The sequence below is a fragment of the Thrips palmi genome, unplaced genomic scaffold, assembly GCF_012932325.1.
Source record: "Thrips palmi isolate BJ-2018 unplaced genomic scaffold, TpBJ-2018v1 HiC_scaffold_2, whole genome shotgun sequence".
Classification (NCBI taxonomy): Eukaryota; Metazoa; Arthropoda; class Insecta; order Thysanoptera; family Thripidae; genus Thrips; species Thrips palmi.
This window is the reverse complement of record NW_023144629.1, coordinates 3,268,106-3,295,818: the sequence shown is the minus strand read 5'-3', so window position 1 is coordinate 3,295,818 and position 27,713 is coordinate 3,268,106. Positions and strand designations below refer to the sequence as shown.

The window sequence follows — 27,713 nt, the reverse complement described above, 5'->3', positions numbered from 1 at the left end:
TCACGGGCCACCTAGCTGTATCTGTGCCGGGCCGGGCCGGGCGCAGGAACAGAGCTCGGAAACTATAGACAAGTACAGTGGTCAGTCTAGCGGGCAGCGCGGTGCGCGCCAGGGGCGGTCCCGCCCGCCCGAGCCGCCCCGTCCGAGTCCGACGCGACGGGGAACGAAAGGGGCCGACCGCGCCGCGGACACGCGCGGTTCGTCGCGGTGCCAGTCCGTGACCAGTGCCGTGGCATTCCCCCGGTGCTCACTGCTTCTCGATAGTAATTACCTCTAGTCACTTGCGGCTGACTTATCACTGGCGCGGGTGTTCTCGCGGTGAACCAGGTGAACCAGCACTTCGCCGCGTGGTTCGCGCGCCGCGTCCCCGGCCAGGACGCAGCGGGGACGATACTGAACCGGTTGGCGTGGCGTGGCGTGGCGGGGGGTTGGACGGAATGGGGCACCTGGAGGCAGTAGGTCGGCTAGCGCTGCTTCGCGGAGCACGGCGAGTAGCACCAGCAGGGCGAGCAGGACACCAGTAGGGTCGCGCACGTCCCCGTCGCGTCTCGTGCTCCTCACCATGACGGCGACCTGGCCTTCCTGGCCCATGTGGTGCGCCGTGGCCGCCATGGTGGCCGCCCTCAGCCTCGCCGTCGACGCCCTCCCCGCGCAGGGGAGTCCGCGCGACGGCAACTGGACCCTGTCCGTCATCCACCTCAACGACTTCCACGCCAGATTCGAGCCCGTGTCGCCGGAGTTCACCTCGTGCGATCCGAGCCTGGTAGGTGGGGTGGCTGCGGCTCGGGGAGACCCCTCGCAAGCGCGGATTTAGATTTCTTTGCCCTACCCCCCCTCCTCAGGCCGGCTCCAGATCCGCCCCTGGATTGAGGCTATACCAAAGTGAACTAGTAGTGCCAATGAGTAACAGCCCGCGCTCAAAAATAGGCACCCCGACTTTGGGTGACTTTTCCCTCACGTCGTTTTTGGGCGTAACTTTCTTTCCTTTATGGCTCTGATAATATGGCAGCAAGTCTCGGCTACCGATTCCGAGCGGCGCTTTCGTTGTCGCCCTGTCTCTCTCGCACGCATGGGGCATCCCGTGCTGGTGCGAGAGAGACAGGGCAGGCAAAACATTGCTCAGGAGGCGGATGACGTTCCAGCAGTTTACGGCCGCAGATAGAGGGAGGAAGGAGCAAACCGAGACTTTCGAAAACGCTTCGACGTGTTCGACGACGTCGCCCGTTCGCGGTGCCGATAAGAACGGCGGGCTCCTCATTCCGAAAGGATCGTTTCGTCGCTCTGTCTCTCTCGCACTCATGGTGTGTCCCTTAGGGGTGCGAGAGAGACAGAGCGACGGGACGATCCTTCGAAATGAGGCGGCCGTGCACTGTGCAGCGTGCACAGCCCCCCGGACCCACCCCCGCATGCAAGTCTCTCTCTGGGCCGCCCGTTTGGACGCCCGCCCCCCGTGTTCTGAGCCCCAAGGTAACGGGCCCAGTGCGCCGTCGCTCTGTCTCTCTCGCACCCCCAGGGACGCCCAAGGCACGCGAGAGAGACAGAGCGACGAAAGCCTACCGTCCTTGCCTATCTCGGCCGCCGAGCGTCACGTAGTTAAGGGACGGTGGAATGGAATGCCGATAGCAAAACGGGCCCAGTCAGTCACTCAGCGCCCTTCAGACTGATTCCGAGAGTCGTTTCCGTCGCTCTGTCTCTCTCGCACCCATCGGGCGTCCCGTACGGGCGCGAGAGAGACAGAGTCTGCTGGGCCGTCCAATCCGGGACGCCGGATGGATGACAGGCCAAACCGGGCCTAACAGAGTGGGCAGCGACAGGCCGGCAGGGAAAGGGGCGTGCCGGAGCCCTTCCGCTGACTGTGGCCGTGGGGCCGTGGGGCCGTGGGGCTGCGGGGGCCCAGGGCTAATTGACTTCCGCGTGCTTCCGGGGCGGACCTCGGCGATAACGCGATGCCATCACACTGGAGGGGTTCCGACGAACAGTGGTTTCGCAGCCCTGTCTCTCTCGCACTCACGGGGCGTTCCATTGGGGTGCGAAAGAGGGGCACTGCCATTGCTGCCCTTGCTGGTCGTGCTACACTATTTCACACTGTGCCGAACTGTGCTGCAGGTCAACACGTGCGTGCCCTACCCGTGCCGCGGCGGCACCAACTGCGTGGGCGGCATCGCGCGCGTGGCCACGGCCATGGACAGGCTACGACGCCAGTTCCCGCACTCCCTCGTCCTCAACGCCGGTGACAACTTCCAGGCAAGCCATAGTGGGATCAAGTGTGCACAGTGGGCTAGAAGACCGGAGGAGGCGGCCAAAACTCTAGACGCGTTTTGAGCTCCAGAGTCGCTGAACAGGACTCGAACCGAACGTGTGTCCTCACCAATGGATTGCTCTCCGAACGAGGAATCCATTGATGGGGTCACACGTTCGGTTCGAGTCCCGTTTAGCGAAAAATCGTCTGGAGTTTTGGCCGCCTCCGCCTGTCTTCTGCGACCCGAGTGGTGCGCGAGGGGAGGAAGTGCCTGAAGGCGTCCTTGGTGTTGCAGGGCTCCTTGTACTACTACGTCCACCGCCACGCCATCATGTCCTTCTTCCTGAACCGGCTCCGCTTCGACGCCATGGTGGGGAGACCGTGAACCAGACCGCTGCGATTACTTCCTCGCCGTTTTCAAAAGCGAAAGCCTTGACGGCGAACCCCTTTCTCTCCCAGGCCCTCGGCAACCACGAGTTCGACCAGGGCGTCGCCAATGTCAAGGAGTTCCTGCGGCGCCTCGAATTCCCCGCCCTGGCCGCCAACATGGACGCCAGCAAGGACCCGCAGCTCGCCGCCCTCGTCAAGCCCTCCATCGTCCTGGAGCGCGAGGGCCACCGCATCGGCGTCATCGGCTACATGCTCAACAACACCCACGTATGCGTTCGATCGGACCCACACTGCTTTCTTGCTTTTCCCACCGAGACAGTTCCTGGCCAATAACGAAGCCGTGACTAAGGCCACTTAAAGCGCGGGGCTGCAGGTGTGCGAGACATGACTGCGTTCAACGAAGCCCCACTTAGACACGGCCAGGTTGTCGCCTGGAACTTGCCCGGCGCACTTGGCCGCGTGCTTCCCTGCCTCGCTTCGCTGTTCCAGAACATCTCGGCCACGGGGCAGGTGCGCTGGGGCGGCGAGCTGGAGGCCGTGGACCGCGAGGCGGCGCGCCTCAAGGCGGCGGGCGTGGACATCATCGTGTGCGTGTCGCACGACGGCCTGGCCGGCGACCTGCACGTGGCCAGGAACAGCAGGCACGTGGACCTCATCGTCGGCGGCCACTCGCACACGCTGCTCTACTCGGGTGAGTCCCGCTCTGTCTCTCTCGCACTCGTGGGGCGTTCCCTATGGGTGCGAGCGAGACAGAGCGACGAAGACGACTCTCGGAATCGGTCTGCGGGCGGCGCGGCGGCGAGCGCCCGGCGGGTAGGCCAGCCCGTCGCGCTGCCGGGTCGCGCGGCGAGGACGACCTCGCCCGCAGGCGTTCGCCTCAAGTACGCTGCAGTTTTGCCAGTCTCTCTCTCTCACTCACACACACACACACACACTCTCTCTCTCTCTCTCACTCACACACACACACACACACGTGGTGCGTAGGAACGCCCCCGACGGACGACCGCGTGTTCGGCCACTACCCGGTGGTGGTGGTGCGGCAGCCCCCCGGCGAGGGGCGCACCCGGGAGCGCAAGGTGCTCGTCGTGCAGGCCATGGCGGCGTCCAAGTACCTCGGCCACATCCTGGTCACGTTCGACAAGGACGGCGAGGTGGCGGACTGGGAGGGCCGCCCCCTGCTGCTCGACCAGAGCGTCCCCCAAGGTGAGTACGCCCACCGCCGAAGACTCGTTTCGTCGCTCTCTGTCTCTCTCGCACCAATACGTCACGCCGCATGAGTGCGAGAGAGACAGAGCGACGAGAAGGACTCTCGGAATCAGTCCGCTGACTGCGGTTCGGTTTGTCCCCCTGCAGACGCGCGCACGCGCACCATGCTGCGCGCGTGGCGGCCCGCCGTCCGGCAGCTGGGCGGCAAGCGCGTCGGCTTCCTGGACGAGCGGCTCTCGCAGGACGACTTCGAGTGCCTCACCGGCGAGTGCAGCATCGGCAACGTGGTGGCGGACGCATTCGTCGACGTAAGATGGCCGGTGGCGCCGCGGCGGAGATGGGAAAAGTGACCCGCTCTGACCCCCGCCGTCAAGGGCGGATCCAGAGACGGCTTAGGGGGTCGCAAAAGTTGCCTACCTTTTCACTTTTCTCATTCTCTGCGGTGTGGCGGTCCGTGTTGTCGCAGTTGCTCTCCAGTCCTAACGTGCTTGCCTTCTGTCTCTCGCAGCACTGGACCAAGAACGCCGTGGAGCCCCCCACGGTGGGCGCCGCCGTCGGCTGGTCCATGGTGGCCAACCTGGAGCAAGGTGGTAAGTGAGGGTAGGGGAGGTAAGTGAGGGTAGGCGAGGTAATTGATGGTAGCAGGCAAGTGAGGGTAGCAGGGGTAAGTGAGGGTAAGTGGAGGAAAGCAAAGTTTGCAGTCTAATGGTGGGCTCACGGCGCCGTCGTCTCCCCGTTCTAGACGTGACCTTCGAGGACGTGTTCAGCGTGCTGCCCTACGAGTACACCGTGGACACCTTCCGCATCACGGGGGCGGGGCTGCGCCAAGTCATCGAGTCCTCCGCGGCAGGCGAGGGCCTGTTCCAGTGGTCAGGTGCGTTCCCGTCCCGGACCCGGGTTCAAATACTGCCCCTTCGGTCCCCTTGAGCTTGGACTTGTTGTTTTTGCTGTTGTTGTTGTTGCACCTACCAGTGCCGCAGGGCTGTACGTGACGCTGGACCTGAGCAAGCCGCCGGGGCAGCGCGTCGTGGACGTCCGCGTGCGCACCAAGCTCAAGCAGAGCCCCAAGGAGTACCCGGAGCTGGACCCGGCCAGGGAGTACATCGTGGCGACGCAGTCCGTCACGCTGACGGGCGGCTACTCCAACCCCGACCTGTCGCGCCTGCACGGCAACCGAACCCGAGGCAAGAAGTGTTGTGTTGTGTGAGGCAGGCAGCGTAAACAGTAAACAGAGCTGACGTTCTGAGTGGCAGCGCTAACGCGGCGGATACAGCAAGCTGAATGCTTAACAGAATCGCGCGATGCACGGGGTATCGCAGACCCAAAACCCCATTGACATGGAGTAGTCCCTCCCACGGATACTACAGGGAACAACGGCGGAACCGGTACAGGAGGGAGGGGATGGGGAGGGATTGGGGTGTCGGAAAAGATGCCTACCTACACGGGTAAACTGCGACTTGTTTGCCTGCCTTTCATACGACGGCGAAGCCGCCGCCTCTCCCTAGAGGTCTATGGTTCAAATACTCACGCTTCCTACACGTTTTTATTAAAATTTGATTTTTTTTTTCAGGTCCGCCCGACCACAAGGTGCTGGCCATGTACCTGACGGAGCACTTGAACCTGGCGCGCGGCAAGCTGGAGGGCAGGGTGACGATGGTGGGCGGCCGGGCCCACCCCAAGCGGTTCTCCGGCCTGCCCAACAAGCTGTAGGCCGTAGGCTCATTCCGAGGGAGAGGTCTCTCTCTCTCTCTCTCTCTCTCTCTCTCTCTCTCTCTCTCTCTCTCTCGCACTCATGCCACCTAAGGGAGCGAGAGAGACAGACCGACGAAAGCACTGTTCGTAATCAGTCTGCAGCGCAGCGGCCCACCCCAAAGCCAAAGACTTTCACCCGTGCCGGAAGGGCTACGCACGCCTGCGCCGGGCTGCGCCTGGCCGAAGCGGCGATCAAAAAATGTATTTTTAGAAGAAAAATGTTTTCCTCGTCTTTTTGTGCGCACGCCTCGCGGAGAAAGCGTTGGGCAACCCTATCGATGTAGTACAGTGTGGTGGGGGATTCGAATCTCGCCACATGGTGACGCGAGCGCAGAAAAACAACCCAGGACCGCGCGGCGTCTACTCCTACACCGCGACTTTTCGACGGGGGTCACCTCGGCGACGAAGAAAGTTTGCCCCCGCGGCCCCCTCGTGCGTCCTCCTCGTCTCGTGGGCGATAACGTCCTGGCGATAACCGCCACCCCAGCCGAGAGAGTGTGCGAGACAGAGACAGGTTGCGTGAATTCGGACTCGAGTGATAAGGCTGACGGTTCGACCCGTTTTCTAGTACTTTATTTTCTTACAAGGTTTCTGGTTCTGTTTCGTAATACATCACGTTATGGTGAGATCAGGTTTTGCATAGTTTTTTTTTACAAGATGAGAAAGCAGCATCCTCGTGGTGGTCTCTATCCCCGCCTAGTACTCGATGCCGAAGGGCCAGTACTTGTGCTTCTTGCCGCTGCAAAGAGAGAGAAGAATGACGACGAGTCCGCTTTGTAAAATTAGCCAAACAGAGAAGGGAGAAGACTTACTCGTTGAGGGGGACCAGGCGGCCGTTGCAGTCGAAGGTGTCCATGACGGCGACGTCAGCGGGTGAGAGCTCGAAGTCGAAAACTTGGAAGTTGGAGACGATGCGGGACTTGGTGACGGACTTGGGGACCGGGACGGTGCCGTGCTGGATCTAAACCACGGGCAGAGGACCAAACGTGCATCAGTCAGGGCAGCGCACAGAAATTTGCGAGTGGCGTACCTCCAAGCTCATTAGCGCCAGACACTCACCAGGTACCGGAGGACGACCTGGGCGGTGGTCTTGCCGTACTTGTCAGCCATGGCCTTGATCTTGGGGTCCTCCAGGAGCATGGGGTCGCCGGGCTTGGCCCAGGGCCTGTCAGGGGAGCCGAGGGGGCTGTAGGCGGTGACGACGATGTCGCGCTCCTTGCAGAACTTGATGAGCTTGGCCTGGTTGAGGTGCGCGTGGCACTCCACCTGGTTCACCAGGGGCTTGATCTTGCAGACCTCGAGCACGCGGGTCACCTGCTGCGAGTTGAAGTTGGAGAGGCCGATGCCCTTGACCAGGCCCAGCTCCACGCACTTCTCCAACGCCTTCCAGGTGTCCACGTAGTCCACGTCGCTGTAGCGCACGGTGCCGTCGGCCTCGCGGGGGAACAGCTCACCACCCTCCTGCAAAGACCGGCAACATTACCACTATCTGCTCCAAGGTACAGTGGGCCAGAAGACCGGCGGAGGCGGCCCAAACAAGAGACGCGTTTTGAGCTCTAGAGTCGCCAAACAGGACCACTCACTTCGTAGCCGGTGGGCCAGTGGATAAGGTAGAGGTCCAGGTAGTCCAGGCCGAAGTTCTTCAGGGACTTCTTGCAGGCGTCGACGACGAGGTCCGGCCGGTGGAAGGTGTTCCACAGCTACAACGAGAGACACAATTTTAATCCACACACAATTTTATAAAAAATTAAATGAGGCTACTTCATGCCTAAAAAAAATAATTAAAAAGCCTGGCCTAGAGTGCCCACCTTGCTGGTGAGGAAGATGTCCTCCCTCTTGACCACGCCCTCGGCGATCTTGGCGCGGATGCCGTTGCCGACCTCCGCCTCGTTGCCGTAGATGAAGGCGCCATCGATGTGCCTGTAGCCGGCGTCGATGGCGTCCTTGACGGCCTGCTCGACTTCGCCGGGCTTGGACTGCAAACGTGACAAATATTCGGTGACCTCTCGTAACTAACGGAACCGACAGGCCTGGCGCCCTGCCCGACCGTCCCGCGCTCCAGTTTGAATCACGCGCCAAAGCAGGCACGCCCCGCCGCGGACGGACGGACAGGGACTGACACACTGACGTGACAGGTAGGCATCCTCGCACAACGCCCCGTCGCGCCATGACAGCATGTCGCGACGCAACACGCCCATGCCCGAGGAAAACTGCGGTTCTGGGAAACTGACGCTAGAAGTCAAACGCGCAAAGGACACTCTCGTCGGCACGGCGTGAGGTTAGGTCGCCCCTTGGTTGCACGAAGTTGGCGTTTCGAAATGAAGGAAGTTTGTCATGACGGTCACACTGGGCTTTGCCGGCGGCCCGGCTTCGCACTAGGGTTAATGTGCCTGCCATCGTCCGAGCCACGCGACATTGCTCGGTGGACACTGGCGAGTTGTCCTGAAAACACCGGTTGCCGCCGAAGGGCGTAGTGTACAGTGGCGCGGCGCGGCAGTGTACTACCCACCTTCCAGGTGCCCAGGCCAAGGATGGGGAAGTCTTGGCCGTTGTTGAGCTTGATGGTGGGTGCCAGCTTGACCATGGTGGATGAGTTGTTGAAGAGGACGGGGCTCGGTCAGACGCTCTGCTCAACTCCAAGTTCCGCGCCGAAGTCACTGGATTTATCAGAGCGTCTGCCTCCCACTCGTCCCCCTCCCACCGCATTCCCCCTCCCCCTCCAGCTCCCTCTCCCTCCCCCCCCTTCCCTCTCTCCTCGAGGCGCCCTCGCGTTTCTGGCGGTGATGCGATAATCAGTCTCGTCTCGTATCACCCCGATCCCATGACAAACAGATGAGGCGAGGAAGGGCACTCTTGGCTGGGCGCCTTTCTCCTCACGCCTGTCATTCCCTACTGTGCTGGTTCCGCCCCTGTGCCTGCATGTCCTTCGAGCCCTACATTACTTTTGGGGATGTAGACCTCTCGATGGATGTCCTGGACCTAGGTGTGGGTGGCCCGAGCCTGGGTGGCCTTAGAGTCCTTTCGCCCCCATGAGGATCCTTAGGACTCTTTGTGGCCTGGACAAGGCGACAGACAAGTTTTGCAAGTTTGTGAGAACCCTTGCGACCCTTGCAGAGTCATGGGTGAATAAGCAGGGAAGAAGGAATGAATGCATAGCAGCAACAAGGATTTTGTTATTGTGTGGGTCGGTCACTTTATTCAAACATAATTTGTTATGGAATGGAACATTACAAAGAGATAGAACTCACTTTGCAATTAAATATAAATTTTGGAATGGCTAATTTAAGTAAATAGTCTATCACCAATGCCATAAATGTATATACACTTCTTTGGAATACCCAATACAAAAGCCTACATAAAACGTAGTTCAACATAAATAAAACGTGTGTGTTCCCATATAACATAATGGAGATATTCGTTGTTATTAACATAACTATGTTTTTAAGAAGAAAAAAACATATTTCTTACAACAAAATTACTTAGAATAACATACCAAAGAAAGAAAAACAACAAGAGGAAAGAGATAGGCAGATTATTTTACTAAGCACTCCAGTGAAGCAGTTTGATACTTTTAAACAACTTCTTGAGTAAGCTGAGAGCAAGAGCCATTAAAGTGGTATTACATAACATGAAATGTAAAGAATTTAACCCACAGAAGGCCCAATTGTGCACATAAAATTAAAGTGGATGCAATCATGTCCATACAATACTCATATGGACCTGGTAACAGCCATTTGGTTGACAATATCTGTCTGGCAGGTGAGACAAGGGACACAGTCTGGGGGAAAACATTCTATGTTGATTGAAAAATGACTAATACTACAGTCAACCAAGGAATGTTTCAAATCACAGCCAAAACCTCCATCACAAAGCATCATAACAAAATGATGTTGGAAGTTTGTCAAAATTCAAAACAAATATAAAATGGTCTCTGACTGACATTTATTACAATAGCATCAATCCAAAAAAATAAAACCCCCACAAAATTACGATGTATGAAAAAAAAAAAGGTTCAAAAAGGTGTTAAAATTAACAGAAACAACTTAGCTAGAGAGCTGAATAATAACAATATGCACGATTGCATCAGACTTAAAACAAAAACAAAAAAATTGTTCAAAACAAATAAAAAGGAGGGAACAAAGCTGAGAAAAACACTAAGATAGACAAAAGTAAGCAAATCAGTAAGAAAAGAAAAGTGACGAGCAACAACTTAACAACATGTCATAAATTGTTTCACTAAAATGTACTTGGAATGTAAGCCTTTGCCCGTTTCAGAATCTTACGGTAAAATAGATAACATCCATCTTCAAGCGTAGATCCTTCATCACTTTTCAGGAATGTTACATAGACTTATGTACAAAAGCAATTGTATTATGAAATCTGCATTAAGTAGTGTTTACCTAAAACTGCAATGTACAAAATAGAACTTAACATTGTCAGCGAAATCCTTTTGAGGACATATAAAATTCACTCTATTTAAAAACAGGGGATCTTTCAGTGATCAGATTTTTGTAGAATATCAAAGGAATGCACAGAAGAAAGAGGAAATAACATACTAACAACAAAATACTCTTTCTAAAAACTAATAAGTCCAAGAGACATACATAACAGCACAATACATATGCAACAAACATGTTAATTTTGATATAACCACAAGGCAATAAATGTTAATCCAAGAAAGGTAGGCAACAAGAATGCAACAAATGCATTAAGGCACTACCATTTTGGATAGATCTATAAAAATCGTCAGGTTTGATTACAATATGCTGTTTGTTCACAAACATATAGAGTTCTTCCAGGAAGACAATTATTTTCAAGTTCTTTCACTTAGTCAACCAGTAACTCTTACCCATTTGACAATGAGTAGCATCCTAAAGAAATCAGCGAGTTTCTAGCAAACATCAATGAATATTCAACCGTGTAAAGATTGAAGATTCAAGAGAGGAATGAATAAACGGAATAAACCAAAAATTTGGTCATGCAGGATTTAAAAATCTGCATCACTTACAGGCTAAAACATCAAATTTTTCATTCACAAAGTATAGCCTCTTAAAAAAGATTTTTACTTATTTGCTTGCTACTATGTCACAGCCAAAGGACAGAATAGTTATTAAAAATTACAAACAAGAAAAAACAGTTCTATTCTCCAGTAAATTTAACATAAAATGAAATTTGTGGAGAAAATGAGTGACCATTGAACAATTACGAGAACTGCAAAGAATTTAAAACTTCTAAAGCATTTTTCTGATACAGAAATTGGCTAGAGAAAGAAAAAAATTCAACAGCTCAAGCCGCTAACTACCTTCAAAGATATTGGTCTTTTGGAACATGAACAAGTCATGAGTTTGACACTTTTTTGACAGTGGCAGACTACTGTTGTTTTTCTTTAAAACTAACCAACGCCATGCTTTTTCATCCTTGCATCTAGTGCAATTGATAATTGTAGCAGAGTGGTCCATTAAATAAATTACTAACATTGAAATTTATAAATAAGATTCAAGTCTTAATTTGAGATGCAACACTCACTCCATTCAAACTCTTGGAGCATGTCTTGTTCAACAATTTAGATCATAACGGTTATTACATGTAAACTCACCAATACAAAGAGAGAGAAGGAGTTTACAAAAATGGCACAGATCTTAGAAAAATTAGTTTTCTAGAAAGAAAAAGGACAGAGAAAATATTAGATATGAACATTTTACAAATAACAAGTGGAATTCTAAATACCCAAACAATATCCTGTAAAAGATTTCCTACAAACAATAATAACAAGACACTTCTTCAAGATGTAAGAAAATGTCAAACTGTGAGAAAGAAATCACAGCAAGGTATGCTTTGAGCATAATCAACTCTTGCGACTCATTCTTGACATACTCTTTGCAGGGCACAAAGGCATTCCCACCCCTAGTTTCTTGGCCAGCAAGAAAGTCCTACAACAAAAACAACAAAAATCTTATGCCTGATTTAGAATAAGGCTGCTCTTTCAATCACAATCGAGGTCAAACCATATCACAACAAAACACTTCCCTAAAATTTACAGACAAAATGCTTGCAAAATATTTTCATGACAACATGCGGCTTGCAAACACCTTCCAGCTCGAACAAGACGCCATGTTTCTAAGGGCGTCAAGCCACTCAACGCTTGGGCTCGGTCTGCAGGCTCAGGATGGCGGCGCAGATCTTCTGGGCGTCCACCTCGTCGGGGTAGAGGCTCATGGCGGTGGCGACCAGCTCCTCGGGGAAGATGGAGGCCAGGTGGTAGTGCATGCGGTGGCGCGCCTGCTGGGCCTGGTGGTGGTACAGCGCCTGGTTCCAGGCGGGGCTCTGCTGCAGCTGCATCTGCAGTTGCGGGTCGCTGCCGCCCGCGCCGCCCAGCCTGCGCTGCTGCTGCGCCCAGGTCCGGTACGACTCGGGCGCCGAGGCGATCCGCGAGACGCCGGCGTGCACGGGGAGGGCCTCGACGGGGGCGGCCGCGCTGGGCGGCTGCATCTGCGGCTGCAATGGAGGCTGCAGCTGCATCGGCGGCATGCCCATGGCCTTGCGCATCTGCGCCAGCCGCGCGTCGTAGGTCGGGTTGAGGCTGAGCTGGCGCTGCAGCGGCCGGTGCAGGTTGGCCGCGTTGACCGCCGCGTCGCTGGGGCTCGGCGTCGGCGCGGCGGCCGGGGACGCGCCGCCGGCCGCCAGCATGCTGTCCACGCTGTAGCTCTTGGCGACCGCGCTCGCCGCCGGCTTGGCGTGCTGCTGCAGCGGCGCGCCCAGGGCCGACGCCGCGGTCGGCATCATGCCCGTCATGCCCGTCCCCGGCACGGTGGAGTGCGACCGCGTCAACGGGTTCTTCCGCACCACGGGCTGCACGTCCGAGTCCAGCGGCAGGCTCAGGGACTTCCCCTTGAGCAGCTTGCCTGCAACAAACACAGTCCAGTCAGTGGCGGGTTTGGGCCATTCACCCCTTTCGTCGGCAGCAGAGCAGACTGGCTCTAACTTTCGTCGCTCTGTCTCTCTCGCACCTTTAGGGGGCGCCCCACGAGTGGGAGAGAGAGAGAGAGAGTGGCAGCCTCACCTGGCCCCGTGCGCGCCAGCCCCGCGGCCACCAGGTGCTTCTGGGCCTGCTCGGCCAGCCTCTCGGTGACGGACTTGTGCGGCAGCAGGCCGCGCTCCGGGTGGCTGAACTTGCACTTGTTGCCGTAGGTGCACTTCTTGGCGTAGGGGCAGGGCGGCGGCGCGTCGGTGCGGGCGGCGGGCAGACGGAGAAACTGGTCCAGTGACGGCCCCGACCGTCCCAGCGGGTCTTCCGGGGGCATGAACCTGCAGGAGGGACCAATGTGCACTAAACCATGCTGCAGCCGCTTGCTTCGACATCCTCAAAGTACTCCAGTGGACCCACACCCACCTGTCGTTGACGAACGAGAACATGAGGATGCGCTGCTCCACGACGCGCCGGAACTCGGCGTTCTCCTGCGCCAGGTCCCGGTAGTTGTCGTTGCTGACGACGACGCCGCCCGTGTCGGCGGCCAGCCGCAGCACGTAGCGGTCGTCGTAGCAGACGACGCGCTTGCCGCCCACCAGGCGCGACGGCGTGTACACCAGCAGCCGCTCGCGCTCCAGCTCGCCCAGGATGGCCTGCTCCGTGATCAGGTTGTCGGGGCGCGGCGCCTCCTTGCGCCACTTGGGCACGAACACGGTGATGTCGGTGTGGCCCCGCGCGCGGAACCAGTCCACGCACAGGCGCAGCCCCCGGCACGAGAACACCTCCTTGTTGCCGTGCCTGCAACACCCAGAATCAGAAGGCAGTCAGTACACTGGCAAACCTGCAGGGGGGCGTTCACTGAAACAAATGGTACCCCAAATCAAAGTTTGACCCCTGCAATGGATTCCTCGTCCTGAGAGCAATCCATTGGTGGGGTCACACGTTCGGTTCGAGTCACAGTTCGGGACTTCGACCGCCTCCACCGGTCTTCTGGCCCACTGTGCGCGGACTCGGGGTCCGCGGTGGCTTACCCCATGGCCACGTTGCTGCCATCGATGACGATGGGCCGGAGTCGCGGCCGCGGCTGCAGCGCGGCGTCGTCGTCGGCCGCCGTGGCCGCGCAGGCGCCGGCCGCCGCCGCCCCGACGCCGGCCTGCCTGCGGGGGTGCTGCGCGTGCTGCGGGTGCTGCGCGCTCGGGGCGTGCTGGGCGGGCTGCTGCGCGTTGGGCTGCGCGGACTGCGCCTGCCGGATCAGCTCGGCCAGCAGCTCATTCTGCGCGGGGTTGGGCCCCAGGCGCCGCAGCGCCGCGCGCACCAGCGGCTCCGTGTAGCCCAGCCTGATGCCGAACTCGAGCCGCGACACCGCCGCGTCCCTGCAAGGGTGCAAGCACAGCGATCAGTTCGGCGGCCCACTGTGTTCCGGCATCAACAGGCTAAAGCTTACCCCTGCTGAGTGATGTAGTCGGCGTACTCGGCGGCGAGGGTCTCGGAGGTGGTGCGGCTCACATCCTGGTGCCTCACGTCGTCCCCCTCGGCCTCCGCCTCCCCCTCGGCCTCGGCGTCGCTGTCGTAGCTCGAGTCGTCGCCATGGTCTCCCAGCCCGGAGCACAGCGAGTCCACGAAGCACTGCAGAAGAAGAGTCAGAGTTTGAAACCGAGAGAAAGGAGAGCCGAGCGCCTGATAGGTAGGCAACCGCGACGCAGGGGTGCGCTGCTCCACTGATGTTGCCTACCCGCCGGGCGCTAGAGCTGCGGACGGGCTGCCCATCCCGACGGAAAATCGGCCGTCTGCCCCGCGATTCCGAAGGGCCGTTCTGTCTCTCTCGCACCCCTACGGCACGCCCCACGAGTGCGACAGAGACAGCCTGCTTGCTCAGCGAGGGAGGCCCGCGCGCCTCGAAGCACACGACGCCATGCTACGCCATGCTACGCCATGCGACACGACACAGCCGAACCAGTCACTCAGTGAGAAAACCGGACGAAAACACGTCTCAGGGTCGACAGTCGACGCTACGGCCAGACCGCCAGCAGACCGATTCCGAGAGTCGTTTGCGTCGCCGTGTCTCTCTCGCACCCACGGGGCGTCCGGTACAGGTGCGAGAGAGACAGAGTGAGACTCTCGGAATGAGTCTGCAGGCCACGGCCCCTCGGCGGCGTCGCACGGTCTGCCGTGCCGTTGCCGTTGCCCTCCACGCCCAGCGGGCCGGCCATCCGGGTATCCGGGTCCACCATCATCGTAATCCAAATTGAAAACTAGTATCGGCGGCTGTCTTGATACTGTCTCCCGCGGTATGGTACGTAGACAGCCCCTGGAGGGTCTGTTCATGGCGCGGCACCCACACTGTCACCCCCCTCCCCGCCAGACCCTCGGGGCGGGCCTAAAGACCGGGCCGCGGCGAGCCAGCCACTATCACTGCGACTCATTAGCGGCCGATAAGGCGATCCGGCGATCCGGCGATCGGGGGAAGGCGCCGATACGCAGCAGACTCATTCCGAGAGTCTCGCTCTGTCTCTCTCGCACCGATACGGGACGCACCGCGAGTGCGAGAGAGACAGAGCGACTCTCCAGCAGGCAGCCTCCACCGTCGAGAGTCTTCGCGGCCAAATCAGGCGGCGGACAAAATTAAGTGGCCTTGGCGGCACGGCCCTCTGGGCGGGAAGAGCGACGACCGGCAGGGCCACTCTGTCTCTCTCGCACCCTTGCGGGGCCCGCGGGGCGCCCCAGGAGTGCGAGAGAGACCTCCCACTCAGTGTGCTGGCGGGAATGCACTCGGAGGGTATACCTTGGGACGAGAGAGTCGCGGACGGCCACGGGCTTCAAGACGCATAGGGGAGGACTCGGCGACACCGCGTCCGTGAGGGAAGACAGAGGGGCGTGGACGGACGGACGGGCAGGCAGACGAGACGGAGAAACAAGGAACTCTGCCGCCGTGTGGACGGCGCGGCGGGACGCGGCACGGCGGCACGGCTAGCTGGCGGGGCTTTAGCGCGGCGGCCAGGCGGCCAGGCGGCCAGGCGGCGCGGTGAGGCCAGCAGAGGCCAGGCGGCCAGGTAAACTGGTGTGCGGAGGAGGAGGAGAAGGGGAAAGGTGCGACGGAGAGGGAAGACGCGGCGGGGGCAGCGCGGGCCGCGCGAGCGAGAGAGAGCGCGCTAGGTCATAGAGACATCCGGCTCCCCATCCGCCAACCCACATCGGCCGGCCGTGCAGCGCGAGGCGGGGCGGGGCGGGGCGGGGCGGGGCGCGGCGGCGAGGTGAGGAGCGGTGACGTGAGGTGTGTTGATCCGGTTCAAGCCCCCCCGCTCGCCCCCCCCCCCTTAAGGCCCCCATTGTCACACATGTGGCAAAAGCGTACATGCCGTCACATGGAATATTGTGACGACAGTGACGACAGTCACAATGGAAAAGTGGATCCTGGTCAAAGGAAAGCAGAAGAGGAGGATTTCGCCTGGAAAGCCCCCCGGAAAGAACAATCATATAAGCTGTCCTGCAAAGCTTCGACACAGGCACCAGTACTTTGGCACAGGCTCACAATGCCTACCTGGTGCCTGGAGGATCAAAACTTTCCTCCTCAGCAATATAGATAAATTCCAAAGAGAATTAACCAAGAAACTTGAGCGGAGCATACAATATTCTTGTTACATTGCAGAAACGCGGCCAGTTTCATACAAGCACAGCACACAAATAAGGGTGTAATGGTAGATTAAAGCTCTTATTCCTATGTAAGAACTGGAGCTTTAATTTAATATGGTAGGGATGGGTTAAAATCCCGAGAAGCATCGTAAAGAAAAGTTAAAGAACAATGCTGATCCAAATAGAATCTAATCGTACAAAATAGTTGATCATGACAAAAGGAGGGAAAATAAGAAAGTATCGTAGCTTACATTCTGAGGGGAACGTAAAGCTTTATGGACCTTCCAATCAACTCAGGATCTCAAAAACAGAAACACGGAGGGCTCCCCTGACTTTCATGAAGGCCTCAAACTCATTCATTGGATGTCGAAGCCAAAAACTTACCTGGACTCGATTCGCCGTCTGAGATACTTCGATCTGGGATGCATCCCCGCTTTTCTCCACGGTAAAGAACAGGACACTCAAGCCCGCCGAATCCGCATCCGTACCACAATCTGGTTTTGCCTGGGGGGCAGGCACTTCGTGGAGACTCACACGGAACTTTTCGCGGATCTCTTTTAATTTCTCGCGGATGACACCAACGTGCTCAACTTTCACACAGACATACGAGTGACTTCTTGAAGTTTCTTCCATATCGCAGGGGGTGCGCGCATGGACAGATGTTAGAACGTAAACAAATTAACATTATCATCAACTTTCTCCCCTGGACCAACTGGACTGTAGGACTGGACCCCTCTTCTCTGTCTCTTTCATGTTTGGCCGGAGTCACCGCCGTGTGAAGAACGTTCCCGCTGGCCCGAGCAGCCGACGCTACGAAATCGCTCTATTCTCGCAAATGCAAAGTCCTTCGAACAAAACAAAACGTTTCCTAGAATCAGGTAATTTTTTACGTTCACACTGAGCACTCAAAAGATACTCTGGATCAGTTTTTAAAATTGAGTCTGACAGCGAAAAGCCGCGACAGTTCAAACGCAGACACGCGCAGCATCACGATTAAACTCTTTTATTCGCTCACGTGCGGAAATTCTATGGAAAGAGCTGCGGATAAATGCTGATCCAATTACAAGGAATGAACTGGCAATGGAAATCCTGAGGAAAACGCTGGCAATTCTTCGCTATGACCAGTTTAAAGCGTCTAGCAGGTGTCTTCTGCTGGACTTCCGCCACCAGGATTTGTCATACTCCGTACCGCCATATTTCGCATACAGTCGACTAGTCGATCTTTAGTTCCCACGTTCGCCGTCTGAGCGCGCCACTGCGCCGCAGATTAAAACCGTGCCGCTCACCCCCTGCCTCTTCACATTCAGACTTTGTGACGGTTGGTCGATATTTCGACGGGAAGTCGTTCTTGATTGCATCTTGGTTTCTGAACCCTATAGGTAAGTTACTCTACCTGGAGTGTTGCGTCATTTTCTCAGATCAGCGATCCATCGGCCTGTTCCTTCCTGCCTTCGTTTGCTAGTTGTGAATTAATCTCCGAGCCGTTACGTCCCGCGTGACTAGGCGTGTGCTGGCTTGGTCCTCGCTCTTTGTTCTGAGACCACGTTTTTTGCTTTCGGATTTTCACGGTTAGTGTTCCTCGTGTTTTATTCGTGTTGAACTGTTTCTGCTGCTTTTCGGCTCAGTTTCGGGCCTCGGAAATTGGTCTCGCCCAGGCCTTGGCTTCTCGGCCCGTCTCGGCGGTTTTGCCGTTAGGCGGCACCACGTGTGTGCGCGCCATCGTGCATGCAACTGCGCCTCGGCACCCGTCCCGTATTCCCCCTGCACTTAGCATCGGTCGCTAATCTAATCTGGTTGGTTCCGCGGTGGGAGCGGGCTGCCCGTGGCGTGGTCGGCGGCGAGGTTAGGGCGGCCAGGACCTTCTAGAAGCCCGATCGCGAACGCTCCGCGGGGCATGCTGGGACGGCGGGGGCGGGGGGACGAGGGGGTCGAGCTCATGGTCACCACGCCGCCGCGCCGTCGCTCGCCGCTTCGCGAAGCTTCTGCTGATTTTGTCGTGCTCTCGTGTTCCCGGTTGGGCGCGCCGGCCTGGTAGCTGAGCTCCGCGGTGCCGGTCTAGTACCTACACTGGTAGGCAGACGCAGTCAGCGCGTCGTTTGGTATTTTCGCTTTCCCGGGCTTTTTTTCCGACTCGCTGCCGTTGCACAATGTGGCCATGTATGGCGCGGCCGTGGGCGACGGAGCGGCTTCGCATTGCTTCCGCGTCGCGTCGCCTTGACCGTGACAGAACTCGCCTCATGGTGCCGGTTAGCCGTGCGAGAAGGTTCGCGCGATCAGGTCGGCTCTAGGTTATCTTATCGAAGGGATGTCTCGCGTTCGGCTTGTGGGCCAAGTCACCGGCCGGGCCGTTCGTGTGAATCTGCTCGCACGGCGTGAGTGGGCTGGAAGTGGTGGGGGTGATTGACTCGTGGTTCCGACTCAAGGTGCGTCAGGCCGGCCATGGCGTGACTCAGGTTTATCCGGGCCGGGTTTCTGATGCAAGGGCTCCGTTCCGTTCGTGCTCAGTTCACGTTCGTCGAGCCCAGCGGTTGGACGTGTGCTTTGTGTCGGTGTCCCGGTTTTGGCGCCAATTTTGGGTGTGAGGAATCTTCTGGACTCTGTTCTTATGTACTCTGGTTTTGTTTGTTTCAGACTGAAAAATGGCAGCCCCAGCTATTGGTATTGACTTGGGTACCACCTACTCCTGTGTTGGTGTCTTCCAGCACGGAAAGGTCGAAATTATTGCCAACGACCAGGGTAACCGAACCACTCCCAGTTATGTGGCGTTCACCGACACTGAACGTCTCATTGGAGATGCCGCCAAGACTCAAGTGGCCATGAACCCCAGTAACACCATCTTCGGTAAGATTTCTTCACTGCTATTTTTTGCCTTGCTGCTTTTTCCCAGTTTAGGGAGATAGGTTAGCTAGGGTTCCATTCTTTTGAACATCGAGCAAATTGTGCAATCATAGGATTTGTCTTGTTTATTGATAGAAGCTCAAGAGGTTGGCTAACAGGGAAACTAGTGGCCTCCTCGATGATCCTGGAGCTGCTTGATTTTGTGCAGTTAGTTCCTGATCATGGCTTCTGAAAATAGCTTTGCTCCTGCACTGCAGTGAGCGAGGGCTCGGCATATTCCATATTCTCTGAGGTGCTACATCATCTAGGAGACAAACCATGTTGTGTACACTCCTATACTACATCTAGGAAATCTTTTTCCTTCTAGTTTGTTGCACTTCTAACCGATCTGTTTGTCATGTTACAGATGCTAAGCGTCTTATTGGACGCAAGTTCGAAGATACCACTGTCCAGTCGGACATGAAGCACTGGCCCTTCACTGTCATCAGCGATGGTGGCAAGCCCAAGCTGAAGGTTGAGTTCAAAGGAGAGGCTAAGACTTTCTACCCCGAAGAAATCTCATCCATGGTCCTCACCAAGATGAAGGAAACAGCTGAGGCCTACCTTGGCAAGACTGTCACAAATGCTGTTGTCACCGTACCAGCTTATTTCAACGACTCCCAGCGTCAGGCCACCAAGGACGCGGGTACCATTGCTGCCTTGAATGTTCTGCGTATCATCAACGAGCCCACTGCTGCTGCCATTGCTTATGGTCTTGACAAGAAGGGCAGCAAGGAGAGCAACGTCCTGATCTTTGATCTGGGCGGTGGTACTTTTGATGTGTCCATCCTGTCCATTGAAGATGGTATTTTCGAGGTCAAGTCTACTGCTGGTGACACTCATCTTGGTGGAGAAGATTTCGACAACCGCATGGTCAACCACTTTGTCCTGGAGTTCAAGCGTAAATACAAGAAGGAGCTCACCTCCAACAAGCGTTCTCTCCGTCGTCTGAGGACCGCTTGCGAAAGGGCAAAGCGTATCCTGTCATCTTCCACCCAGGCCTCTGTTGAAATCGACTCCCTCTTCGAGGGTATTGACTTCTACACCTCAATCACCCGTGCCCGTTTCGAGGAGCTCTGCGCTGACTTGTTCCGTGCCACCCTGGACCCTGTGGAGAAGGCCCTCCGCGATGCCAAGATGGACAAGGGTGCCGTCCACGAGATTGTCCTTGTCGGAGGTTCCACCCGTATCCCCAAGGTCCAGAAGCTGCTGCAGGACTTCTTCAACGGCAAGGAGCTGAACAAGTCCATCAACCCTGATGAGGCTGTTGCCTACGGTGCGGCTGTCCAGGCTGCCATCCTGCACGGAGACAAGTCTGAGGCTGTCCAGGACTTGCTGCTGCTCGATGTTGCTCCCCTGTCCATGGGTATTGAGACCGCTGGAGGTGTGATGAGCGTTCTCATCAAGCGTAACACGACCATCCCCACCAAGCAGACCCAGACTTTCACCACCTACTCCGACAACCAGCCTGGAGTGTTGATCCAGGTAAGCATTTCAGCCAGCTTTTGTGTTGCATGTCTGTCTCCCATCTGCAGGGTCTAATTAAGTTTTCGTTTGTTTTCACAGGTCTATGAAGGAGAGCGTACCATGACCAAGGACAACCACCAGCTTGGCAAGTTCGAGCTCAGCGGAATTCCCCCTGCGCCCCGTGGTGTGCCCCAGATCGAGGTCACCTTCGACATTGACGCCAACGGTATCCTGAACGTCTCTGCCTGCGACAAGTCGACCGGCAAGGAGAGCAAGATCACCATCACCAACGACAAGGGCCGTCTGAGCAAGGAGGAGATCGAGCGCATGGTGAACGACGCCGAGAAGTTCCGCAGCGAGGACGAGCAGCAGAAGGAGCGCATCACCGCCAAGAACGCCCTCGAGTCCTACTGCTTCAACATGAAGAGCACTGTAAGTTGACAAGAACTGCTTGGTTGTGCAATTCCATGCAGTTTTTTTGTGCGAGGCGAGAAATTAATTTGTTTGCTTTCTTTCAGGTGGAGGACGACAAGATGAAGGACAAGATCTCTGACGCTGAGAAGACCCAGATCCTGGACAAGTGCAATGAGACTGTCAAGTGGCTCGACTCCAACCAGCTGGCTGAGAAGGAAGAGTACGAGCACAAGCAGAAGGAGGTTGAGGCCATCTGCAACCCCATCATCACCAAGCTGTACCAGGGCGCCGGTGGTGCTGGAGGCATGCCCGGCGGTATGCCCGGCGGCTTCCCTGGCGCCGGTGCTGGCGGCCCCGCCCCCGGAGCCGGAGGCGCCGGCCCCACCATCGAGGAGGTCGACTAAACCACAACCTGCTCAACTTGTACTAACTGCCTTCAAACGCCACATTCCGATTCACTCATTCGTAGCATTCATTTGATAAGTTGATCCAGTTTTGTTTTTTTTGTACTGAGTATTGAATGGCTGCTACGTATCACGACCTTATTTAACATGTACCAAAGATTGCGGTCTACTTTATTTTACGGTGATTTAATACCAATTCTTTGTGTCACTGCGTGTCACTTCAATAAACATGTCATCATTTGAAGTTGTTTTCTTCATTATCTACCTCTCCCTCCTTCGAAGCCAGTTTCAGCTTTGGCTGGTTCAGTAGCTTCTCAATGAATTAACATTTCAAATGATGTAGCTCTGTAAAGTCAGACCAGTTAAGATCTTGTAACTTAACTGTTTGTCCCAAAGGATTTGGGCGCTTTCTATGTATAGTCAAATCCAGGCCATATAAACTCTCACACCATTGCACTTCAATTCCTGTGGAAACACATTGCTTGTGACTCTGGTTCTCTTGATTTTGATATGAGGTGGTTCTAGTGAGGGACTCTTCTCAAAGAAAGAACTCAATTTGACATGCAAATGTACATTATTTAATTCCAACAAGTAAACATATATTCCCACAATATTCACAGTACTATATAATTTAAGGAACCGAATATTCCCTGTATCAGGTTGGATAGGGATAAGGTCCTACATTCTGTCTTAGACCAGCTAGGTATCACATCACATTTCATATTTAAACCCTTCAGTTTGCAGAGGAGGTTCTCCACAGAGTGGGAGTGAACAAGTATTAGTTTTCCTGCAACTGAATCTGAAGAGTTGAAAGTATACACATATGCTACAAAATTTATTTACAGTTCCCGAAAAAAAAAAATTGGGTAATACGTTTTATTTACAAGAACTATTGACCTCTGAGAATAAGATATCATTGACAGTTTGACATTGGGGGTAGGATAGCTTCAGTGCCTCTTAAGCTGCCTCATTCATTTTTTTAAAACAATGGTTACATGTTTCTCACAAAGCTTTTGCTTGAGTCAGGAAAGTCACTGCAAGTATTATCTGTTATCAAAATCACTGTCATATGTGGGCATCAACTAGAATTTGTTATCAACAACACTGTTATCTGTGGGTATAAACTAAAATCCGTTATCGACATCTCTGTTATCTGTGGGCGTAATCCAGAATCTGTTCAACATCTTGGATATCTATTGACTTGCTTTCTATATAAACTTTGCAAAACAGCAATAACAGATAGAGGGAATTCCAAGGGAATGTTAAGTGGGCTACATTGCTAAATGGACCGACCGACCCATTGTGGGATCACCTTTAGAAAACCATTAACATAGTAACTTTGCATTAATTTTTTTCAGAATTAAAACGATTTTAGCATGGAGATGATTTATTCCAGAGATTCTCGAAGCCAGTCCTGAAAGTTCTAACATACATACACACTCACAAATACACACACATGCATTCTCACAGTCATTGATAAACTTCATAGGAGGTTCGTATCGCAGCTTTGTCCTGTTCGGCACAAAGGCACACATCACATCCCTATTCTTCACAGTGATCAATATCCCTAAATTTACAACACCGTGGCTTCAGTAACAACTAAAATAAATTTTATCTGGTCAAAATAAATGTATTTATCTTGTGCAGAGAGCAGCTGCAGCCCAAGGGCCGTACATTTCGGACGCCGCGGCCCGAACGTGCTGTCGAGGGAGACTTGAGAGTGGAGGCGAGGCGCAACGCGAAGGCCGTTCGAAATCACGCCCGGGGAAGCCCCTGGCGCGCCGATTCCGATCAGTGTCGCTTGTCTCTCTCGCACTCATGCGGCGTTCCGTGCGGGTGCGAGCGAGACAGCGCGACGAAAACGACTTTCGGAATCAGTCTGCAGGCTGCAATCCGCGCCGCGTCCTCCGCACTGCATCTCGACGCCATCCCCGTGGTGTCCTCCGCGACGTGCTCCGCGACGTGCTCGTGCTCAGTCGTGTCCCCGAGAGGTCCTGGGGGCCGTGGGGGTCCTGGGCAGTCCTGGGTGGCCGTTCGGCCGGCTGGCTCCCGCTGGGTCCTCAGCAGGAGCCCAGGGCCAGGAAGGCGACGAGGACGGAGGCGCACAGCAGTCCGAGGCCTCGGTGAGGCTGGCTCGCGCCGGAGTAGCCCTCCGCCACGGTCACGTTGAGCACCACGCTGCCCTCGGAGGCGCCGCCCGCGGACCGCACCAGCAGCAGGTACTCGCCCTCGTCGGCCGGGCGCACGCGGCGCAGCGTCAGCGTGGCCACGCGGCAGTGAGGCGTGTCGCTGTCCTGGAAGCAGAATGCGTGCTTTAAGGAAACTGCGAGAATAGTAACCACCCCTGAAAAAAAAGTCGTACATTATTTTGGGAAATCATAAAAATTACATAAAGCACCCGCCGTACTGTACGAGATAGTCCTCTAGTCGACCTCTAGTATACTCGGTGAGTGCGCGTGGCTGCTGCAGCAGGCCCGTTGCCATGGGCAACCGGGACCTGAGGACCGATTCCGAAAGTCGTTTCTGTCTCTCTCGCACCTATACAGGGCGCCCCGTGAGTGCGAGAGAGACAGAGCGACGGGAAAGACTGTCGGAATGGGTCTCCAGGACGGCTTGGCGCCTCACTCGCGCAGCCTTCCCTGCTTCGCAGCCTCGCCACCCTTTATCCCATTTTCTAAAATAATCCCCGAGGAGAATGTCAAGCACGCCGGCAATGCGGCGACACACGGGGGAGTCCTCGGGGGCCTTGGGCCTTCCCCGCCAGGCACGCCGTCAGCCTCGCCGCCAGGCACGCCGTCAGCCTCGCCGTCGGCCTCGCCGTCATGCACGCCGTCAGCTTTGCCGTCAGCCTTGCCGTCAGCTTTGCCGTCAGCTTTGCCGTCAGCCTCGGCGTACAGGCACGGTGCCAGCGTGGCCGCCCGCCTGGCCGCCGACCTCGCCGACGGCGTCCTCGGCCTTCGGCCGCGGCGCCGCGCGGGGAGCTGGAAGCTGGAATTAGTAGTTGGGGTGCACGCCGGGGACTAGCAACAGGGGCCTGCGCCGTCCCCGCCGCCCCTACCCTCGCGGCGCACACGGCCCTGGGCAGAGTTTGGGGGCGGCGGGGGGCGGCGGGGGCGGCGGCGGCTTCCATATTTAATGAGATGGTTTGCATTCCGGGCAGTGCCGCGCCGCCCCCGCCTCAAGGCGATCTCCGCCTCGCCCGCGGCCTCGGCCCGCCTGGCCCGCCACACGGCCACGGCCGAATCTGGCCCGCGCTAAATCAAAGGCCTTGCCTGGGCCGCGGGTTCGAGTCCCCCTGGCAGCCGTTAGACTTCCCCATTTTTTCCCGCGTCTGGCGGCAGCGACCGCAATGAGGACACGGAGCCATCCGTCTCGACTCCGTTTTCAGCCGCGGCGTCGCGTCACGTCGTCATGGTGACGCTTGCTGCTTGCTGCCCGTCGTGGTGGCTTATCCTCCCACCAGTGTGCCGCCGTGCCGCCGTCGTCCGGTGACAATCACACGGAACGGGAGGGACGCTGCGTGCTGCGTTGGGCCAGGGGGCGCCTCACTCACCGCCCACCACGCCCCGCCCCGCCACGCCCCGCCCCTCCCCGCCCCACCCCGCCACGCCACGCCCCACCACGCCCCGGCGCACCCCATTTGTAAAGGCCGGCCGTGGAAATGTTGGAGGCAAGCCGTAAAAATAATCAAAACGGCCCCAGGGTGCGCAGCAGCAGGATGCCCCGCCCCGCCCCACCCCGCCCCGCCCCGCCCCGCCCCGCCCTGCGGTGTCCGTGGGCCTGGACAGGCAGCGGCTCTCCGCTCCCCAGGCAGGCGCAGCCAGGCCAGGCAGTTAACGGCCGCTACGCCGCGCTATGCGTTGGGGATTAAATGGCCTCATTTTATTAGGGCCCTGCCGGACAGCCCGCTGCCAGAAAAGCCAGGAAGGGGTGCGGCGGGGCGGGGTGGGGTCCCGCGGGGGTGGCTGCGCGGTTTAGGCCCCGCTGAGCCGGGCCGGCCTCGCTGGGTGCTGCCGGGCGCCGTCGCGGTGGCCGTGGTCGAGGTGGGACCAGGTAGGGACGACCGCGCGGGGGACGCGGTAACCGGCAGCACAGCGCGCTCAGAACCACGCGACTACACCCAGAGAAACCCCGAGAACCCAGAGCCCGGACTTGGCAAGGAACTTGTGCAGCCCAAACCCCGAGCCAACCGCCTGCAGAGCGCGCGACGCTGCACGCACTGCTCGGCTGCACGCCGCGTTGCCTAGCCACGGCGTCCACGGCGTCGCAGGCGCTCACCGGCAAACATTCCCACACTACACTCGCTACCAACTTCGGCCTAGGCAACACGTGGGCTTTTGCTTTGAGGTTGGCAACCTTTTGCTTTTGAATTTTCACCTACTTATACAGGGGTGGATCCAGGGGGAGGGAAGGGGTGTGGGCGCGTGTCAAAGGTGGCACTTCGCGGAGCTGTGCGGAGGCCACTTTGGCGGCAACGGGCCCACTGAACGCGTCTCTGGCTCCGCCGGCTCCGCCGGCTCCGCCGGCTCCGCCCCCGCACTCATGTGGCAACACAGCGCGGGTGCGCCAGAGTGCGCCAGCCTCGGAGTCCAGCTGGCTGCTCCTTTGCGGCTTTGCGGCGACCTGGAGGAGCCCTGGAGGAGCCCTGGAGGAGCCTGGAGGCCCTGGAGCGGGCCAAGCCAACTATGGACGGGGCGACCCCCATAACGACCACTCCATTGGCTTGCGTGGGTCCCTCTCGGCGACCGCGAAGGGAGGCGGGGCAAGTCAAACAGCGAAGCGCGCGGTGCAGTTTGCCCCGGCGAGGCGGCGGGACACTGAAAGGGCCTAGCGAGGGGAGGGGGGGTGGGGGGGGCACATGCCGCCTAATCGCAAGCAATCTTGTCCTTTGATGGGGTCAGCTTGAGGAGGCGTGCCGGAGGAGGAGGAGGAGGAGGAGGGGAATCAAGCAAAGAGAACGCAGACAGGCGTCGCCAGGGCAGGGCCGGAGGGGCCGGCGGCCCGGCGGGGCCCTTCGATGAAGATGCTGGCAAATCACTCGCATTCCTCTCACGCTCCGGACTGCCAGCCCCGTCTGCCCCGCCTGCCCCGCCGGCACTGCCATCTGGGACCTTTCCGCCACTCCGAAACGGACGCGCCGCTTTTTATTTCCAATTTTTCAAACTTTTTTTTGGGGGGCTCTCCTCGCCTCCGTCCTCTCAAACCGACCCCTCGCCCCCGCCAACGCCTTGTTTACGTCGTTATTTGGAACCGATAGAAAAATAACGGGATAAAAGTGCGCAGGCTCAAGACGACAACGCTGACTAACGCCGCGTGCATGGCGACGAAAAAAAAAAAAAGGAGAGTAACTTGACTTCAAGGTTTCCATTTTTGGCAAACTCGATCATGCGGGACAGCCTCTCCCCTTGCTTTCGGACCGCTGGGCGTTGGGGCCGCGCCGTGCCGCGCGCAACTTGCCAGTCATAATAATAATGTAATTCGGTAAATGGCGGCCGCGCCGTGCCTTGCCGCGCCGTGCCACTTGTGCCACTCCGGCCGACGATGTGGTTTGCGCGGGTGACGCGTCGCCTGCATTTCCAGCCAGACGCGTTGCGAAAAATAATGGTCCGGAAGCACTCCCCCTCCCCTCCCCCTTTGCATCCGAGTGGCGTTGGGGATTTGCCGAGGCCCGCGTGGAGCCCGACGTGCCGGCCTGTCCCGCCAGAGGCCCGCCGCGGGGAGGGGGGAGGAAAGCGGCAGAGAAATAATGAATCGGTGCTGTTGCTGCGTGCCGCTCCGCGAGTCCGGTGTGACAGGAAAAGCCGATAGAAATATCGATAGTGGATGGCTGGCGGCCCGGCCCCGGCCGGGGCAGCGCGGCCGGCACTGGTGTTGCTGCTGGTGACCGCGTCGCACCGCGTCGATCCGTCACACAGTGGGCCAGAAGACCGGTGGAGGCGGACAAAACACCAGACGCGTTTTGACTCCAGAGTCACTCAATGGGACTCGAACCGAACGTGTGACCCCACCAATGGATTGCTCTCCGAACGAGGACGGGCCAGGACGGCGACCAAAGGTCTCGCGGACGACTTACCGTGACAATGGCAGGTTTACTCCCCTCTCCCTCTCCCCCTGCCTAAAGCCGCCTGAGAGGCACTAGTCGCGTCGCTGCTTGGCCTGCTTTGCCTGCTTTTGCCAGTGCTGTGAACTCGACCCAAACTTGCACCCCGAGGCCGCCCTGGATCCGCACCTGCCAACTGGTTCCGCTTTGTCTCCGTCGCACTGATGGGGCGTCCGGAAGAGTGCGAGAGAGGCCGAGCCTTGGGCAGAGCGAGAAACGACTCTTGGGAACCGCTCTGAGAATCACATCAACGCCTCCCCCCCCCCC

The 27,713-nt window shown here is 57.0% G+C and overlaps 5 protein-coding genes across 6 annotated transcripts in view; 2 read left to right on the top strand and 3 right to left on the bottom strand.

Annotated features, from left to right (window-relative positions):
• The first annotated feature begins 292 nt into the window (after positions 1–292).
• LOC117647547 (apyrase-like) lies at positions 293–6,222 on the top strand. Its single transcript, XM_034389340.1, has 11 exons — positions 293–763; positions 2,107–2,244; positions 2,535–2,609; positions 2,699–2,896; positions 3,119–3,320; positions 3,614–3,832; positions 3,983–4,143; positions 4,344–4,425; positions 4,578–4,709; positions 4,816–5,019; positions 5,406–6,222. The coding sequence occupies exons 1-11, from the start codon at positions 563–565 to the stop codon at positions 5,543–5,545; spliced, it is 1,752 nt and encodes a 583-aa protein (XP_034245231.1). The 5' UTR covers positions 293–562; the 3' UTR covers positions 5,546–6,222.
• LOC117647548 (aldo-keto reductase family 1 member B1-like) lies at positions 6,139–8,260 on the bottom strand. The gene is made up of 6 exons (XM_034389342.1): positions 8,097–8,260; positions 7,396–7,563; positions 7,171–7,287; positions 6,647–7,048; positions 6,400–6,548; positions 6,139–6,326 (listed from the first exon to the last, which is right to left on the bottom strand). The coding sequence occupies exons 1-6, from the start codon at positions 8,169–8,171 to the stop codon at positions 6,284–6,286; spliced, it is 954 nt and encodes a 317-aa protein (XP_034245233.1). The 5' UTR covers positions 8,172–8,260; the 3' UTR covers positions 6,139–6,283.
• A 495-nt stretch (positions 8,261–8,755) lies between these two features.
• On the bottom strand, positions 8,756–17,388 carry LOC117647545 (probable ribonuclease ZC3H12D). The gene is made up of 7 exons (XM_034389337.1): positions 16,569–17,388; positions 13,999–14,180; positions 13,586–13,927; positions 12,978–13,352; positions 12,648–12,892; positions 12,336–12,489; positions 8,756–12,227 (listed from the first exon to the last, which is right to left on the bottom strand). Exons 1-7 carry the CDS (start codon positions 16,815–16,817, stop codon positions 11,723–11,725), a joined length of 2,052 nt encoding a protein of 683 aa, XP_034245228.1. The 5' UTR covers positions 16,818–17,388; the 3' UTR covers positions 8,756–11,722.
• Positions 17,389–17,412: 24 nt separating this feature from the next.
• LOC117647546 (heat shock 70 kDa protein cognate 4) lies at positions 17,413–21,590 on the top strand. Of its 2 annotated transcripts, none has more exons than XM_034389338.1 (5): positions 17,413–17,563; positions 18,816–19,025; positions 19,429–20,546; positions 20,628–20,960; positions 21,047–21,590. In XM_034389338.1, the coding sequence occupies exons 2-5, from the start codon at positions 18,824–18,826 to the stop codon at positions 21,344–21,346; spliced, it is 1,953 nt and encodes a 650-aa protein (XP_034245229.1). In that variant the 5' UTR covers positions 17,413–17,563; positions 18,816–18,823; the 3' UTR covers positions 21,347–21,590. The 2 variants fall into 2 exon arrangements, with proteins under 2 accessions (XP_034245229.1, XP_034245230.1); XM_034389339.1 differs by lacking the exon at positions 17,413–17,563 and adding an exon at positions 18,706–18,729.
• A 1,816-nt stretch (positions 21,591–23,406) lies between these two features.
• The window catches only part of LOC117647359 (basement membrane-specific heparan sulfate proteoglycan core protein), a gene marked incomplete at its 5' end in the record, with an annotated part of 31,061 nt that continues 26,754 nt past the window's right edge, over positions 23,407–27,713 (bottom strand). The window contains one exon of the mRNA XM_034389082.1: positions 23,407–23,640. Coding sequence (XP_034244973.1) covers positions 23,407–23,640 — 234 coding nt within the window. The remainder of the gene's footprint in view (positions 23,641–27,713) is intronic.